The 18,868-nt window shown below is 33.8% G+C and overlaps 1 protein-coding gene across 2 annotated transcripts in view; it reads left to right on the top strand.

The window, feature by feature from the left end:
- The first annotated feature begins 2,323 nt into the window (after window positions 1-2,323).
- LOC8285983 (DNA gyrase subunit A, chloroplastic/mitochondrial) overlaps window positions 2,324-18,868 on the top strand; it is a 33,208-nt gene continuing 16,663 nt past the window's right edge. For both annotated transcript variants that reach the window (XM_048375559.1, XM_048375558.1), the window contains exons 1-8: window positions 2,324-2,872; window positions 3,011-3,080; window positions 3,187-3,252; window positions 3,378-3,479; window positions 4,925-4,969; window positions 5,058-5,156; window positions 5,246-5,332; window positions 18,085-18,155. In XM_048375559.1, the coding sequence (XP_048231516.1) occupies window positions 2,424-2,872; window positions 3,011-3,080; window positions 3,187-3,252; window positions 3,378-3,479; window positions 4,925-4,969; window positions 5,058-5,156; window positions 5,246-5,332; window positions 18,085-18,155 (989 nt within the window). In that variant the 5' untranslated portion in view covers window positions 2,324-2,423. The remainder of the gene's footprint in view (window positions 2,873-3,010; window positions 3,081-3,186; window positions 3,253-3,377; window positions 3,480-4,924; window positions 4,970-5,057; window positions 5,157-5,245; window positions 5,333-18,084; window positions 18,156-18,868) is intronic.

Genomic DNA, 18,868 nt, shown 5'->3' with positions numbered 1-18,868 from the left:
TGACTAATCATATCTAAAAGCCAAAAACAAACATATTAACAGATTCACAATCCTACACGTTCTCATTATCAGATTCAATTCCCAGCATTGTTCATATTATCATATTCAATTTTTAGCATATTATAAACATATTAATTCATAAAAAACTCTGTCTTAATCATTTTAAACACATAGAAAAGCAATAAACAAAAAAAACCTAGTCATGTTTTTAAAACCATAAAGGAATACAAAAAAATCGATTTAATGGAGAAGATGTTGATGATGCTAGATGTAGGGAAACCCTCAGGTTGTCACCATAGGTTGTTGTTCTGCGAGTCTTAAGATACGATAAAGCGGTTGAATCGAAGATGGGTTGAGAATCCAGTGCTGCTTGAGATTTGAAAAAGCTATTGTCGTACTAAAAATGTATAGTTCTTTCTTAGTGGCTTTTGAAAAAAATATTATGTGCTTTTTAAATATAAGGTTTTTAGCTCTCTTTGAAAATGATTGCTAGGTTGTTAAGGATTACTAATAATTGCTAATTGGCCCCTAGACTTGGAAGTTAATGATGTATATATAGAGCTAGAGTTAGAAAACAAAATAATAAGTTTTAAGTTTTTCAAATATTTTTCTAATATCAATCAACAATATCCATTAAAAAATCTTTATAATCTTGATAATTATCACAAAAGACCTTCTAGAAACTCATATGGGTATTTAATAGTTGAAATACACGAAAATTTGCCAATTGGCATTGTCTAGAGTCGGTCGGCTACGCAAAGTGATTGGCTCTAGAGAGCAAGAAAGTTTTTTTTTTTTTGCAATTTAGCCTCTAAACTTACGGAAACTTCTATTTCACCCCCCAAACTTATTTTTTCTGACAATTAAATTCAAATTGATCTAGAAAAATGATTTAAACTCAATCATTTTTAATCATAATTTCGGATTCATCCGCCTTCGTCTCTGACACTCGAAAAAAACAATAACTTTCATCATAAGGTTTTTCGTAAATTCTCTCGATATCTAGATGTGGAAAATAAGTGCTGACAAAAGTAAAAGGCTGAGTTGAAACGAAATGAAGTATAGCGTTTTTATTAGCTTATTGTTCAAGAGAAAATATATATATTAATTTATTAATTATATATAATTAATACGTTATTTTTAAAATTTCTTAATTATAACGTAATTAAGAAATAAACACATTAGTAACTATAATATTTAAAATACAATTAAAATACTATTTATAGAATTAGAACTATTGTTTGAATTATATTTATCATAAAAAATCGATTTTATATTTCAGGACTTTTATATATATATATATATATATTATTGATTACTATTTAAATGTTTTATATATTAATAATTTAACTTGTGAAATAAAAAATTTAAGTTGATATGCAAGCTAGTGAAATTGAGATTATTATTGTAATTCTAATTATTACTATATTACTCATCACGTGCGTGAATTATTATTATAAAATTATAATATAAAAATATTTAATAAAATAGTATATAATATAATATTTATTAAAAATATTTAATTATTAATGAGTATTCTTTTATTGTATAGTGAGAACTCATATATTGTTATATATTTTATAAATTTAAAGAATATCAGATTTTAAATATATTAATAAAGAATTATAGTGACAATGAACACATAATTAATATATTAATAAAAATAAAATTAGAAATAATATATATTTTTCTAATTTTTTATCTTCAATTCTTTTATGAAAATTTCTACGAAGTTATTTGAACTCCATCATACATATATATATATATATATATATATGGTGTGAGTCCAATTACTAATTTATTACTAATCAATATATAAATTGCATTGCTATCTTGAATAAGTTGAGTGGATATAAATACCTCTCATTCGCACAAATAAATTATCTAATTTATGCAATTCTCCTGTAGAAATAAATTAATATACATCATAAATATATACTAAATATCATAATTTTAATGAGAAATCTATAATCTGATATGGCAATCATATAATATTTTATAAATTTTATAAATATTTAAATTTTAAATAAAATTAATAAAGTATTATAATATAATAAATATATAAAATTAATATATGAATAAAATAAAATAAAAATTATTTTTTTACTTGTTGTATTTAATTTTTATAAAAATTTATATTTAATTATTTAAATTTTATTATATATATAATGTAAATAATTTATTAATTTTTTTAAAATTAAAAATTTAATTACTAGTTAATTCTATTAGAGTTAGAAAGTCATATAGAATTACCATAGAATTATTAATTGTTGTTATTATTATTATTATTATTTATCATTATAATTTTTTTAAAGTCCTTAACTGAACCTCCCTCCCTGTCTTCTTCAGACACAACGCCCAACAGAAGCTAAAACCCTCTGAAAAGATAAAAAAAATCCTAAACCCTCTTTGATTTTCATGGCATGAATCCCTCTTCTTCTATTGTCTTAAACCCTAATAATAATATGGCACTTTCTTCCGCTGTCCGTTTATCTTCCTCTCTTCTCCGGCGCAGCCTCCCTCTCTCCCACACTTTCCGCTTCTCTAGGCTTCGTCACCAGCAGCGCCACCTCTCTGACCTCCGCTTCCTATCAACAACGCTCACTCCCTCATCCTGGACCCATCTCCAGCCTGTGCAAGCACGACGCAGAGTCTACACTTCAGCAAAAGAGGAAAGCCATTCAAATGAAGAGCAAAATGGGAGCCTGTTGGTGGTGAAAGACTCCAATGGAGGCAGAGATGCGCGTGTTGTTCACACGGAGCTTCACAAAGAAGCCACTGAGGCTTACATGGCCTACGCGATGTCTGTTTTACTCGGTAGGGCTTTGCCTGATGTTAGGGATGGCCTGAAGCCTGTACACCGTAGAATTTTGTGAGTTACAATTTCATTTTGTATTTATGTTATGTTCTTTTTATTACATAAATAAATTATATAGTCTATGTGTTTTTTTGGTAATTGTTTTGTGAAAATGAAAATATAATTAGTTGGGTTTTGAAATTTTGCTTGCAGATTTGCCATGCATGAATTGGGTCTTTCCTCAAGAAAGCCATTCAAAAAATGTGCTAGAGTTGTTGGTGAGGTTAGAACTTCTTTCATGTTAAATAAAGCACATCATTCTGTTTCTTTTTTATTTGGTTTATAACTAAATTATTATAATTTAAGCATGTTATACTCCTCATTTTCAGGTTCTGGGTAAGTTTCATCCCCATGGAGATTCTGCGGTCTACGATGCCTTGGTGCGAATGGCACAGGTAAAAGTGGGAGTGGAACTTCTTATTTGTTATTTGTTATGAAAGTCTTTGCTTTTTGGAGTGCCATAACTTCTTTAACCCTTAGTTGCATGTATATTAATTTAAGTTGGTAATCTCTTATGCAGGATTTCTCCTTAAGAAGCCCACTTATCCAGGGCCATGGGAATTTTGGTTCGATTGATGCAGATCCTCCTGCTGCAATGCGTTATACAGAGTGCAGGCTGGAAGTATGCTATCCCTTTTCGGTTTTTGTTTGAGTGCACACACATACACGTGTATAATCCATTTATCCCTTTAATTTAGCTTCCTTTAAGTAGCCAAGTGGTTTCTTTCAAATATCATTCCAAGGACAAGCATAGCTATTGTTTTCTATTACAACTACTATTTATGTAAGTGCAGGCTGGAAGTATGCTATCCCTTTTCGGTTTTTGTTTGAGTGCACACACATACACGTGTATAATCCATTTATCCCTTTAATTTAGCTTCCTTTAAGTAGCCAAGTGGTTTCTTTCAAATATCATTCCAAGGACAAGCATAGCTATTGTTTTCTATTACAACTACTATTTATGTACAATGTGCACTAAGGATGCCTATGCTGTAAAAGGTTTTCGTGTACACAGATAGCATTGTTTTGTATTAGTTGTTCTTTTATGTTCTGTAATAAGTTATAATAACCATAACTATAATATAGATAATATCCGTTATATCTATGCGTATTCATACTCGTGTCAAAAACTAACTGTGGCTAATATATCAGATGGCTTGTTTAAAATTATATAATATAATTTTCTTTGTTTCTAATTTTTAAATGATGTTTGATGATGGAAGTGGAATGGATTTCCAGAGTTGTTAGACATTAGACATGGAGTGAAATTACAGAAGTGCATTAAACTAATGGTTTTGATTGAATTTAAGAACTCATTTAGCCAATTGATTTTGGATAATTCTTAATCTGTCGCAAATCCTATTTATAGCCCATGCTGGTGGGTATCTAAAAGATATTTGTAAGTGCCAAAAATATGTATAAAGATATGTCAACTAAGTTCAGCATAGTCCATGTTGTGCCACAAATATGTCAATAGTATAGATTGTTGATGTCATGATTGCATTTCTTGCATGGTTACCATACAAAAATGTGTCAAAATCTGCGGGTTTACTATGACTATGAGGAAGCTTGTTCTAGATAGACAGACTGCCCGTTTTCATTCGTTATTGTGTTGTCACTTGCAGCTATGTGCAGTTGTGGTTTATAGTTCTATTATTTCTTATTAATTTCATTTTCTTTTTTTCCAAAAAATTCATGAGACTATATCAACATGCATGAATTAATGTATGTTTGTGCACATACTAGGATATAGATAGACTTATTTCAATCTGTTTGCTTAATTCTATCAGAAACTTTTGGGTATGAGCCACATTTAAAGCCGACAAATTAAATGCTATCTTTAAGTGCATTCCTGTCAGAAGTCTATTGCCATTTTCACTATTGCACCTTATTTATCTCTTGGACATCATACTTTAGTTGTCTTACCAATACCATGTAACTGAAACATCAGTAGTTGATACTTAGGTTGTTTGACTGTTTCTGATATTTGTTATTCATTTTGGTTGGATGCTTAAAGTAGTCAACCGACTTGATGGATGGCCTATCACTTCAGTTTCATTCTTGCAGGCACTCACGGAAGCAGTTTTATTGGCTGATCTTGAATTAGATACAGTAAGAGCTGATCGATGATACATTGAGTTAATCTTATTTTGTTTCAAGTCATCTAATGTATTGTTCTATGCCATTTCTTCTATTGCAGGTTGATTTTGTACCTAATTTTGATGATTCCCAAAAGGAACCTTCTCTTTTGCCTGCACGGCTTCCGACATTATTGTTAAATGGGTCATCTGGGATTGCGGTAATATTAACATTTTTTCCTCCTTACTGTAGATGTTCTTTTACTGCATAGAGTGGGTAGTTAGTTTTAAATAATTTAATGTATTGTAGGTTGGCATGGCAACCAATATTCCTCCTCATAATCTTGGAGAGCTAGTGGATGTGCTGTGTGCATTAATTCACAATCCAGAGGCCACTGTAAGATCCCAAAGACTCAGCTCTACATATGAAAAGAAATGGATGTATTATGAATTTTTACAACACTCTATCCAGCTCTACATAAGATATCTGTTGCATTGGTCATCTTCATCTCATCATAGAATTTGAGCTGAAAACATTTAGGTATCATTTGATAGTGAGGTTTTGTCTCTGTTGCAATATTGCTAAGTCTTGTCACAACATTAGATAGAGTTTGTGAAATTATCCTATGCTGCTGTGACAATTTGACTCGATATATTTTACAAAATGCAAAGCATATAATATTGTCAACATATAACATAAAATAGTAACTAAAAACCATGCATGGTAGATGGAGAAATTATTTTGGACCTCTATCCTGAAATATGAAAGTTTTATTGGAATAACTCATATTTGGTCCCCTGTACTTCTATTTTTCTTGGATTGAGTCCTTGCACTTTTATTTCATAACATTAAGTCCTTATACTTTTATTTTTATGAAATTTAAGCCTTAGTTTAATGGTAGTTAGGAACCTGTATTACACGCGCAGTTAATGCATATAGAAATAATTTTTAAGTTTTATGTTCTGAATTTTTGTATTTCTATTTTGCTGAGATTGAGTCTTTGTACTTTTATTTTCATAGCATTAAACCCCTATACTTCTACTATGGTAACATTGACCCCTTGTAAAATATCATTTAAAATTTTAACTTGTAATAGTGATTAAAATTTGCTTAATGCATATGTATGCATTTGGTCTAAAAATTTATTATAATTTAAAATTTAAAATATATTTTCTATTTTGTTAATAAGATATTAATTTAATTGGAATGATACCACTTGATTTTAACTTATTTAAATTAATTAGTTATATAATTAAGACATGGTGTTTTAATTAATAAAAATAGGAGATGAGCTAATAGTAAAAGAGACATTAGCTACTTATAAAGGTAATTATATAAAAAACTCTAATTTTTAGCAAATAATAAAAAATTAAGACAAAAAATATATATTTTAATAAGAACTTATTAATTATACAAATATTTAATTAGGGTGTTAGTCAAATCACATCTATTAATTAAATATATACACGACAACGACCAAATAAAATATGTACTAATTCATATATATGTCATGGAATTTGAATGTTCATTATAAAACAAATCTCTAAATTATTCATTATTATATAACTCCCGAAGGAATTTTTATCTTTTTTAATTTAAATAAAGTGGTCTAGTCAAATTCCTAAAATTTTTTAACTAATCTTTAAATTAATTTTAAATATTTTTATTGTGTCAAGTAAAATTCCTTAAAAAACTTAAGGCCTTAATTGGTTAAAAATTAAGATGTAAGGACTTGGTGGGTAAGATTTAAAAATACAAGGACCAAATAGCATATTTTGCACACTTAGTTAACACTATTTATACCTTCCCTAAGAAAAGGACTTAAATTTTATAAAAGTAAAAGTATAAGGACTCAATATCAGCAAATGAAAGTGCAAGGACTCAATTCGGGAAAAAAGGTACAGGGGGCCAAATATGGATTATTCCATTTTTATTTCAAGGTATATCATTTTCATGGACCACGTGCATCATATTATGAGTAAAATTGACTATAAACTTGAATAACAAATTATAAGACTAAGCTAAGTAATTGCAGAAGTTTTGTTTAAAGAAATATATTTCAATGACCTGGGGCTGATATAGCTTTTGTTATATAGTCCATTGAAGTTTAAAAGGAAGCAAGGGCTTTGAAGGGAATAGAGGAAAATGAATCTATCTCTATGCCTATGCCTTCTGCCCCACTTCCTCCTATCTCCCCCTTCCCAACCCTGTTGCTGCTGCCCAAATGCGTATTTTACCGCTTGTCTTCGTGCTAGCTTGTAATTGTTGATTCAATGTGGACCAATTTATATAATTTTAACAAAATTATTATGGATTAGAATCGTAAGACTAAATCTAACCATGTCATGTAGGCTTAATAGTGAATTTTAAATCATTGTTATTGCTATTATGTCAATTGTCAAATCTAAATAATTCCCTAATAGCAGTAGCTGATATAATCCATCTCAGCTACACTATGATCTGATTCATATCATTTTGAAAACCCTGGCCTTAAAGATGAAATATTAATATGCTCAATTTGAAATCTTAAATATTGCTATCCATCCTACTGCCCTGTTCGAGCAGGTACAGAAATTTTACCAGAATATTGTTGACTCGTAAAATGATTTGAAGTGATTTGAGAAGAAAAGAAATAATTTCACTTCTTATTCCTCTAACGAGCAGAAAGGTACATATACATACAAGAGTTAGCAGCTCCAGATCTGCTGATAACTAAGAGATATGATTATCTAACTAATTTAGATAATTATTCTACTAAACCAGGAATCATTAAAGATAAGAATTAAAACTAACCAAATCCTTTTATTCTAGATAGAGCTCCTAAATTCTAGGACTCGTTAAAATAGATTTTCAACACCCTCCCTCAAGTTGGGTAGTAGATGTTGATCATACCCAGCTTGCAAATCAGGTAATCGAAATGAGTCCTAGATAAAGCTTTTGTTAAAATATCAACAGTTTGATGGGCTGTTGTAGTGTAACAAGTTGACAGTTCCTTCTTCAATCTTCTCTTTGATAAAATATCGATCGATTTCAACATGTTCGGTTCGATCATGATTTATTGGATTCTTGGCAATATTAATAGCAGCCTGGTTATAACAATGCATTATTATAGGTCTATCAAATGGAATTCTCAGTTCCTCTAGCACCCTTTTTAACTAGATTCCTTCACACTTCTTGAGACATTGTCTGAACTCTGCCTCAGCGCTGCTCCGCGACACAATATGTTTTTGAAGTTTTTAGGACAAGAAGAAATATAATTGCTTCTGTTGTTTATTTCTACACCTATTAATCTCTATTTATAGGGTTTCATACATCTCTAAAAAGAAAGAATCTCTACTGCCTAATTTACAGTAATATGCATGATTGGCTCCTACAATCAAGAGTCAATACTAATTAACTCCTAAAATTAAGCCCTAAAAACATGGGAACAAATGTCAACACTCCCCCTCAAGATGGTGTATGTATATCAGCCATACCCATCTTGCATACAAAAGAGTGAAACAATCCAGTACATAACCCCTTGGTAAATACATCAGCTAATTGATTTTTTGAATTTGTGTAGCTGATTCTGAGACTTTGATCTTCTAATTTTTCTTTGATGAAGAATCGATCAATCTCAACATGTTTTGTACGATCATGTTATACTGGGTTATGAGCAATACTTATGGCTGCCTTATTATCACAATGTAACAACACACATTCTTCTTCTAGAAGATGTTGATCTTGCATTAACTTCTTAAGCCATAATAGTTCACATACTCCTTGCGCCATTGCTCTGTATTCTGCTTCAGTACTTGACCTAGCCACTACACTTTGTTTCTTGCTTCTCCAAGTGACCAAATTTCCACCCATGAAGGCACAATAACCAGAAGTGGATCTTCTATCATTAGGAGAGCCCGCCCAATCAGTATCAGAATATGCTTCAATTCGTAAATGACCATTATTCACAAAAAGTATTCCTTTACCTGGACTAGACTTGAGATACCTTAAAATTCGAAAGACAGCATCAAGATGTATAGTTCGGGGACTATGCATAAATTGGCTGACTATACTTACCGCATAAGCAATGTCAGGCCATGTATGAGAAAGATAAATCAATCTCCCAACCAGTCGTTGATATCGATCAATGTCAACTAATTCTCCGACATTTTCTTTCGGCCCTATGATTGGCTTGATGGGAGTGTCAGCGGGTTTACGACCTAGCATTCCTGTTTCCTTTAGCAAATCAATGACATATTTTCTTTGGGAGATGAATATACCCTTTTCTGATCGAGCAACTTCTATCCCAAGAAAATATCATAATTTACCTAGATCTTTGATCTCAAACTCCGTGGCCAAATACTTCTTCAGCCTAGTCATTTCTTCTTGATTATCACCTGTTATCACTATATCATCAACATATACAATGAGAATAGTAATCCTCCCTTGGAGATATTTGATGAACATAGTATGATCTGCATGGCTTTGTTTGTAACCAAAAGCAATGATTGCTTTACTGAACCTATCAAACTAGGCTCGAGGGGACTGTTTCAGACCATATAAGGCTTTCTTTAATCTGCATACCTTCCCTTTAGTTTTTTGATTGGAAAAACCTGGAAGAATTTCCATATAGACTTCTTCTTCCAAGTTACCATGTAGGAAGGCATTTTTAACATCGAACTGCTGAAGATCCCATCCAAGATTTGCAGCACAAGATAAGAGCACTCTTACTGAATTCATCTTGGCAACAGGTGCAAATGTTTCTTGGTAGTCAATGCCATAGGTTTGGGTGAAACCTTTTGCCACCAGTCGCGCCTTTAACCTTTCAATGGAGCCATCTGCCCTATGCTTCACTGTGAATACCCATTTACATCCTACTGGTTTTTTTCTGAATGGCATGTCGACAACCTCCCATGTTCCATTCTTTACCAAGGCTTTCATTTCTTCTACCATAGCATCTTTCCATTTAGGATCATTAATAGCTTCCTCCCATCCCTGTGGTATAGAGATAGAATGCAAAGAAGACAAGAAGGCTCTATAGGAAGGAGACAAATCTTTATACGAAACAAAGTTAGAGATAGAATGTTGAGTACAAGATCTAACTCCTTTCCTGACAGCTATTGGAAGATCAAGGTCATTATCACATGAATTAAGAGATGGAAGTTCATTAGACAAGTTAGAAGGAGGAGATAGATTACCTGAATCCACAGGAGTTGAGCCCGGGTTGGGTGATTGGCTATGAAGAGTAGTATCCTCCTTTTTCTTGCGTGAGTACGTTAATAGATCAAGTTTGTCCAATCTTTTCCTTGCCTGTTCAAGTATTTTTTCAGCATCAGTTTGAATATGATCTCCATCATAAGTATTATCATCACTTCCGTGCTCCCCCTGACCATTATACATAGGCAACTCAAGTATAGGTTGACCAAGAGAAATCACATCTTCTATATGATCATTCTCCCCCTGAAGAGGTGATGGTGGATAAAAGGCTTCTGACTCCCGGAAGGTGACATCCATACTCACATACACCTTTCTAGACGAAGGGTGATAACATTTATATCCCTTTTGAGTAGGTGAATAGCCAATAAAAACACATTTTAAGGCTCTCGGATCTAGTTTTCCTCCATAGTTCTTATGCACAAAACAAACACATCCAAAAACCTTTGGGGAAATAATGTGAGAGTTATTGCCCTGGATAAGTTCTATAGGACACCTAAAATTCAAGGTTCTTAATGGCATACGATTGATTAAATAAGCAGCTGTAAGAATCGCATCACCCTAATAAGCCTTAGGAACATGCATGGTGAACATAAGTGCCCTAGCAACTTCTAAGAGATGCCTGTTCTTTCGTTCAAATACTCCATTTTGAGCACCAGTATTAACACAACTAGTTTGGTGAATAATCCTACGAGTGTCTAAATAGCTATGGAAGGTTTTCTCCATATACTCTGTACCATTATCAGTTCGGAAAATTTTCACCTTAGCACTAAATTGTGTACTGATCATTCTATGGAAAGACTGAAAGCAAGAAAAAACTTCATTTTTGGCACGCATCAAATACACCCATGTCATCCTACTGTGGCAATCAATAAATGTCACAAACCATTTATACCTAGATAAAGAAACTACTGGGCTGGGGCCCCACACATTTGAATGAATCATCTCAAAAGGCACCAAACTTTTATTATTAGTTGAAGGATATGAAGTTCTAGTATTCTTATCAAATTCACATGCATCACAAATTAAGGTCTTTAAATCACATTGCTTAAATAAATGAGGAGCTGATTCAGATTCACCTAGTAAAGCCTTAGAAATTGGTCCTTCATGTAACTGGTACAAGCCATTGTGTACTCTACCATAGCCAATCGTTTTCCCAGTGCTCAATTCCTGTATGACATAATGAGAAGGGAAAAGTTCAATCTTACAGTTTAAATCTCTTGTAAGAGCACTAACAGATAACAAATTATGTGAGAAACCAGGAATATGCAAGGCAAGTGGTAGTTTAATAGATGAAGTACAACTTATAGAACCTTTCCTGATGATGGGAGAGAAGGACCCATCCGCAATACGGACTCTTTCATGACCTGAATAAGAATTGTAAGTGAAGAATTTTTTTCGAGAACTGGTCAGATGATCCGATGCTCCAGAATCTAAAATCCATGATTCACTAGGAGTATCACAGGTATTAGTATGCCCAGCATGTAAGGCTAGATGTGATATACCTGAATGTGCAAGGTAAGATGAAGGAGTGGAAGTAGTGGCTGCAGTGGAAGGGGATTCAAACTTAGCTATAAGAACTTTAAGAGTTTTCAATTCTTCATTGGAAAGTCCACTAGAAGGGTTGATTTCTCTTGGCAATTCAATGTCAAGAGTTTCGGAGACATGAGCTTGAGGTTGTGTACTACCAGATTTTTTTTCCCACTCGACCACGTGGTGGGCGACCATGAAGTTTCCAGCATGTTTCTCTAGTATGCCTTGGTTTACCACAATAGTCGCACCTTCTACTGTCTTGTTCTACTTCCTTCAGAGAGTCAATTCTAGTTGAATCAGGTTTCATAGATGATGATTGAGCCATCATAACTGATCTTTCAGTTGAAATAGTTGGCAGCATAGCATTTCGTCGGCTCTCTTCTTGCTGCACATGGCTATATGCTTGTCGCAAGGAGGGTAAAGGGTCACGTCCAAGTACTTGAACTCTGATCTGATCATACACATCATTTAATCCTGCTAGGAAGTCATACACACGTTCCTTTTCCATTATTTTATGGAACTTTGTTGCATCAGCTGTACAAGACGCTTGTAAATCCTGATAATAGTCAAGTTCTTGCCACAAGCCATTAAGTTCAGAAAAATACTGGGCAATAGTCAGCTCACCTTGTTTGGTTTCATGAATTTTTTTCCGCAATTCATATACCTGGGCATCATTACCTGACTGGGAATAAGTTTGGGCAGCTGCATCCCAAATTTTCTGAGCTGTATCAAGGAGTAAATAGCCTCGAGCAATCTGTGGTTGCATTGAATTGAGCAACCATGACATGATGAGAGAGTTTTCTGAGTCCCATTTGCTGCATACAGGATCTGTTCCATCAGGTCTTCTTTTGTCATTATTGATGTAACTTTGCAATCCCCTAGCCTGAATAAATAGCAAGCATGATTGCGATCAAGCAAGATAATTCATTACATCTAGTTTGACTGGACTGATTTGGAGAGAAGGGTTGTCATTCATAGTGGTTATCATGTTTCTACCACCATGCTCAGTGGGATTAGAAGATCCTTCCTTCTTTCCGTCAGACATGTCTAAAAAACTGCTGGAATAAACCACTAGAAGAAATTCAAAAAAGTAGTGACTTTCTCTTCTCTCTACTTGTTAAGGCAGGATAGAAGGAGACTCCTTCCTGTAGGAGTAGTGAAGAACTAAAAATTTGATTTGGTTGAAATATGCAGAGAGGCTGATACTAGGGTTGGCAATATGAGAGTCACCCTAAAGGGATCATGCTCTGGTACCATGAAGTTTTTAGGACAAGAAGAAATATAATTGCTTCTGTTGTTTATTTCTACATCCATTAATCTCTATTTATAGGGTTTCACACATCTCTAAAAAGAAAGAATCTCTACTGCCTAATTTACAGTAATATGCATGATTGGCTCCTACAATCAAGAGTCAATACTAATTAACTCCTAAAATTAAGCCCTAAAAACATGGGAACAACTGTCAACAGTTTTTTATTTCTCCAAGTTACTAAGTTTCCCCATACAAATGTGCAGTACCTAGATGTTGATCGTCTGTCTGTAGTTGAACCAGCCCAATCGGCATTTGTGAGAACTGTAACCCCTTTTTATGCTGTTTTCTTGAAGTAAAGTTTTTACCAGGTGTCATTTTTAGGTACCTCAAGATCCTATAAACAACATTCATATGCTTCTTGGTAGGATTGTTCATAAATTGACTATGTTCATAAATTGACTAACTGCATTTATTGGGAATCCTATATCCGGTCTAGTATGAGAGGTAAATCAGCTTCCCTACAAGCTTTTGGGATCTTCCTTTGTCCTTAGGTGCTATCCTTTATTGTTCCTAGCTTACAAGTGGAATCCATACAGGTGGTAGCTGGTTTGCAATTCATCATCATAGTTTCTTTTAACAAGTCTAACACATATTTATGTTGGGAGACCGAGATACCTCCTTTAGATGAAGCAACTTCCATGCCCAAAAAATACTTGAGACTTCCTAAGTCCTTGGTTTCAAACTTTTTCTTTGAAACTTCTTTGAATCTACCTATGTGTATAATGTCATCCCCCTGTTAGAACAATATCATCCACATATGCCATTAAGATGGAGATTTTCTTTCAAAAGAATGTTTAATAAACAGTGTGATCAGTTTGACACTAAATATATCCATTCTTTTTAACTGCTCTTGTAAATCTGTTGAACCATGTTCGTGGATATTGCTTGAGACCATACAGCAATTTTTTGAGCTTGCAGACTTTGCTGCCACCAATTTGAGTTTCAAATCCTGGAAGGATCTCCATGTAGACTTCTTCTTCCAAGTCCCCATTCAAAAAGGCTTCTTGACATTTAGTTAGTAAAGTGGCCAGTCATTATTTGCTGCCAATGACAACAAAATTCAAATTGTATTAAGTTTGGCAACTGGAGCAAAAGTTTCCAAGTAGTCTATCCCATATGATTGAGTGAACCCCTTTGCTACTAAACGGGCTTTGTACCTTTCCACACTCTCATCCGCCTTATGCTTGACTATGAAAATCCACTTGCAGCCAACTAGATATTTCTCTTTTGGTAGTTCAGAAAATTCCTAAGTCCCATTCCTTTCTAAAGCTTGCATCTCTTCATATACTGCTGACTTCATTCTGCTATGCTAAGAGCTTCTTGTATATTGTTTGGAATATGAATTTTTTTCAGATTTGTGACATAAGCTCGAAAACTTAGTGACAGCCTTGCATAAGAAATATAATTTGCAATAGGATACAGAGGATGTTTTGTATATTCCCTAGTTCCTTAGTGTAATAGGCAAATCGTCATCAGTTTTTTCTTTCCTAATTTGTATCAGATTGGAGAGATTACCTTGAAGTGTTTCAGCAGTATCTGAATGCTGCTCGATTTCATGACCTGAGAATTCGGGTCAGCTTCTTGGGCTAGCTTAAAAGGAGCTTGTTCTACTACTTCTCTTTGAGGTTTCTGTTTTCTTGTGTATATAATCAGGTCTTTGGTAGTTCTTTGTTTGTATTGATCAGGTGGTTGAGAAGAACTAGGACACTAAGGTGATAATGATTCAGGTATGGAAAAGTTATCATTATCTAAAGGCTGACTTATTAGATCATATGCAGGTTGATAAGGCTGTGTTTCAGATAAAGATGGAGACTTTCTTTGAATAGGAAGTTCAATTGAAGGAGTAGGAATTATAACATCCCAAAATTGATAATCATTATCATTGCCCCTTAAATATCAGTTTTGGCAAAATATGATTGATGTTCAATGAATATGACATCCAAGGAATGATAATTTTTTTTTTTTGTGATTGTTGAGCAACACTTATACCCCTTTTTTGTTGGAGAATATCCTAAAACAATACATTTGATGGGTCTTGGATCAAGCTTGTTCCTATTCTGATTATTGATATGAACAAAAGCTGTGCACCCAAAAATCTTTGTAGGAATACTAGAAATAATCCTAGAATTAGGAAGATGATGTAAAAGGGTTTGACATGGGGTTTGGAACTTAAGAACACTTGAGGGGATCCTATTAATGAGATATGCTGCTATGAGAACAGCCTCCCCCAAAAAAACTTTTGGGGCATTAGTTGAAAACATCAAAGACCTAGCCATTTCAGGAAGGTGTGTTTTTTCTCTCAGGTACTCCATTCCGTTGTGGTGTATCAACACACAAGCTTTGGTGAGTTATACCCTCATTTAGTAAGTAGTCCCGAAGAAAAGAGGTAAAATACTCTTTCCCATTGTCAGTTCTTAAGATTTTGTAATTTTGCATGAAATTGAGTTTGAATCATTTTGTGGAAATCTCTAAAAATTTGGTTGACTTTAGACTTTTCCTTAATGAGAAAAACCCCAATAAACTCTAGTGTGGTTATCAACAAACAGCACAAACCATCTAGCACCTGTAACGATATTCACCCTAGCAGGTCCTCAAACATCACTATGGATCATAGAAAATGGATAAAGATGATTTATATGGTTGAATAGGTTAGGAGGTACGAATATGCTTCGACAGCTGATATATTTCACATTGAAATTTTTTTGAACTTTTATCATTGAACAATGAAGGAAACAACTTCTCAAGGTACATAAAAATTGGATATCCTAATCTATAGTGCCATAGCATAATAGCACTTCCATTATTGGTTTTAGCAATAGACTTAGGATAGAAACTAGACTAATTTTTTTGAGAAACATATGCTGCCTTATCAAGTTGTTTTGCAGGATAGGGAGAAACCTTGAAAATGTAGAGTCCCAAGCTCATCTCAGCACTGTCAATCATCCTCCTTGAATTTAGGTTCTAAAATTCACAATATTTAGGAAAGAATTTAGAAATACAATTTAACTCATGTGCAAGTTTGCTAAGTGAAAGCAAGTTACAGTCCAAGTTGGGAACCAATAGAACTTAATAGAGAGTCAAGTTGTTTGATACAGTAACTGAACCTATACCAACTTCCTTTGAAATAGAGCCATCAGCTATACGAACTGAGAAATTACCATCACAAGGACTGTAGTGACTAAAGATACTTGGGTCTCCTGTCATAAAATCTGAAGCTCCAGAATCTACAATCCTGGAACTTATCTTTCCTTTATTTACTATTAAGGCACTTCCAAAATTACCTTTTTGAGCCAATGTACTAGTTCCAAGGTTAACTAGAAAAGCTTTTGTAACATCTCCATCTGTTCTTTATTGAATGGACAAGATTTAGTTGCATGACATGTTTCCGTACTAGCAGCTACATTTCCACGGCTCTACTTGTCACTTGCTTTGTGAGAGGGCTTCTAGTTTGCTAGTTTCCCATGAAGTTTCCAACATATTTCCTTGGTATGACTAGGTTTGCAACAATAGTTACACCATGATTTGCCACTGTTCTTTTGCTGAAATTTACTAGTGCTATGGGTTACAAGGGCTGAACCATAATTTTCTGCCGGTGATGTGATAGTAGATGAACCCATCATTACTTTCTTTTTGCTCTCTTCTCTACAGACTTCAGAAAAATCCTCTCGAATATTTGGAAGAAGTTTGATTGCTAATATTCTTCCTCTTCATCAAGATTCTGATTCAATCCTAACAAAAATTTGAAAATTCTTTGCTCTATAATTGTTTTAAACTCATTTCCATCTTCAGCAAGTTCCCCATTTATACTCTTCAAACAAGTCCAATTGTTTTGTAAGAGTATGAAAGTATTGGGTGATTGTAGAGTCCCCCCTGTCACAGATCATGAAGATTGCTTTCTGTAGCAAACAATTAGGATGTGTTATCATTATTTGAGTAGATCTTCTTGGCTGCATCCCATATTTCTTTTGCTGTCTCAACAAGCAAGAAATTTTCTCCAATGTCATTATTCATGGAGTTAATGAGCCAAGCCATTACCATATTGTTTTCAGCCTTTCAACCTTTGTACTTAGGATCCTCCTCCTTGGGTATTACAACAGCTCCAGTAAGGCAGTCGTCCTTCCCTTTCCACAAATAAACATCATCATAGATTGTAACCATGGAAGATAATTTTGCCCATTCAATTTATGAGCAGTAATGGGAAGATGACAATTATTGGGACCATCAGCTCCATTATTACCATGAAGAGATTGCTCTGACCCTGAGGCAGTTGAACTCTCAATAGCCATCCCGTATTTAATCATGAGATATTTCGGTTCAGAGAAGGCTCTGATACTATGAAGTGATTTGAGAAGAAAAGAAATAATTTCACTTCTTATTCCTCTAATGAGCAGAAAGGTACATATACATACAAAAGACACCAGCTTTAGATATGCTGATAACTAAGAGATATGATTATCTAACTTATTTAGATAATTATCCCACTAAACTAGGAATCATAAAAGATAAGAACTAAAACTAACCAAATCCTTTTATTCTAGATAGAGCTCCTAAATTCTAGGACTCGTTAAAGTAGAATTTCAACATGATTGCTGATCTTATATGTACTTAACCAGTAACTAATCAACTTAAATACACATAAATGTAAAATATACAGTTTATATTTGTATTTATAATGCCAGGATTTGCCTTTACCATAATTTTGGAGCTTCATGTTGTCTCTCTGAATAAGGATTTACATAATTAAACTCAACTAGATTGGGATTAAGACTTAATTGGGCTGAGTACATTGTGTTTGATATATGAGTAACTCTGAAATTCAAATGCTTCAGAAAGTTCTAAAACATTGCTTGTCAAAGATTTTATAATTGACATGAAAGTTAGACTTGGTTTTGGGTAATAAACAAGGTTCTCCCTTGCTTTGACAGATGATTTGTATCCTTATATATCTTTTCCTTATTTCATGTGCTTTTCTCTAAAGCATCTTATTATATTATGAGATTGTGTATGTGACTAGATATATGGACAAATGCAATGCATGTGGACATACACTTTATCTAAGTTAACTTTTATTTTGTGTATTTGGTCATGTCTTATATGTATCTTATTACAGTTGCAGGAGTTGTTGGAATACATGCCTGGACCCGACTTTCCAACTGGAGGACTAATAATGGGGAACCTTGGGTGAGTTAAATCTTTGATTTCAGCTTCTTATCACACCAATCAAGCATGGTAATGAGACGCTTTGATCATAAGCCGTAGCTTGTAAAGGCTACTTCTTGGGTTCTGTCGGCTAAATGGATTCTGTTTGTTCATTCTGTACACTTTTTGGGCTAAATCTTCGGAAAGATGTAAAGCCACTAGATTTTCTTGCATCACTTTTCTCCAAGATAGTGTATTGTCCATCTACCCTAATATGATCTACCTTTCTTTCTGGGCCATTAACTAGTCTAGGGCTCACATGTTCAAACAATCTCAGTCTTCATTCTCATAACTAGTTTTCAATATATTCCACTCCATACTTCTGCCTTAAAAACTCAATAAGGACTGTATCCATTTTCTGGGTACTTACGCACCCATATTAGCATCCTTGTTTGGGTAAGATTTTAATCTTGTGGCCACATTGTGTCTTCACCATCCCAGATTTGCTTCCATGCATCATAGCGGGCCGTGTCGCATTACAATAACACTTCCCTTATAGTATATTTTGTATCTTTCTGTTACCAATGGCATTTCTCTGCTTTGATCCATCCTGATTCAGTCCTGTGGCTAATATCCTCGCCACTTCCCTCATCTCCTTTAAAGAAGGAGACAAGATATTTAAAGTGGGTTCTTTTGAGACAACGCCCCACCATTTGTATAACTCTGTCCTTTTCACTACTCCAATAGAAGTACAA

Source organism: Ricinus communis, chromosome 6, assembly GCF_019578655.1.
Source record: "Ricinus communis isolate WT05 ecotype wild-type chromosome 6, ASM1957865v1, whole genome shotgun sequence".
NCBI classification, from domain to species: domain Eukaryota; kingdom Viridiplantae; phylum Streptophyta; class Magnoliopsida; order Malpighiales; family Euphorbiaceae; genus Ricinus; species Ricinus communis.
The sequence above is the reverse complement of the archived record's forward strand: the minus strand, read 5'-3'. Positions and strand labels throughout refer to the sequence as shown.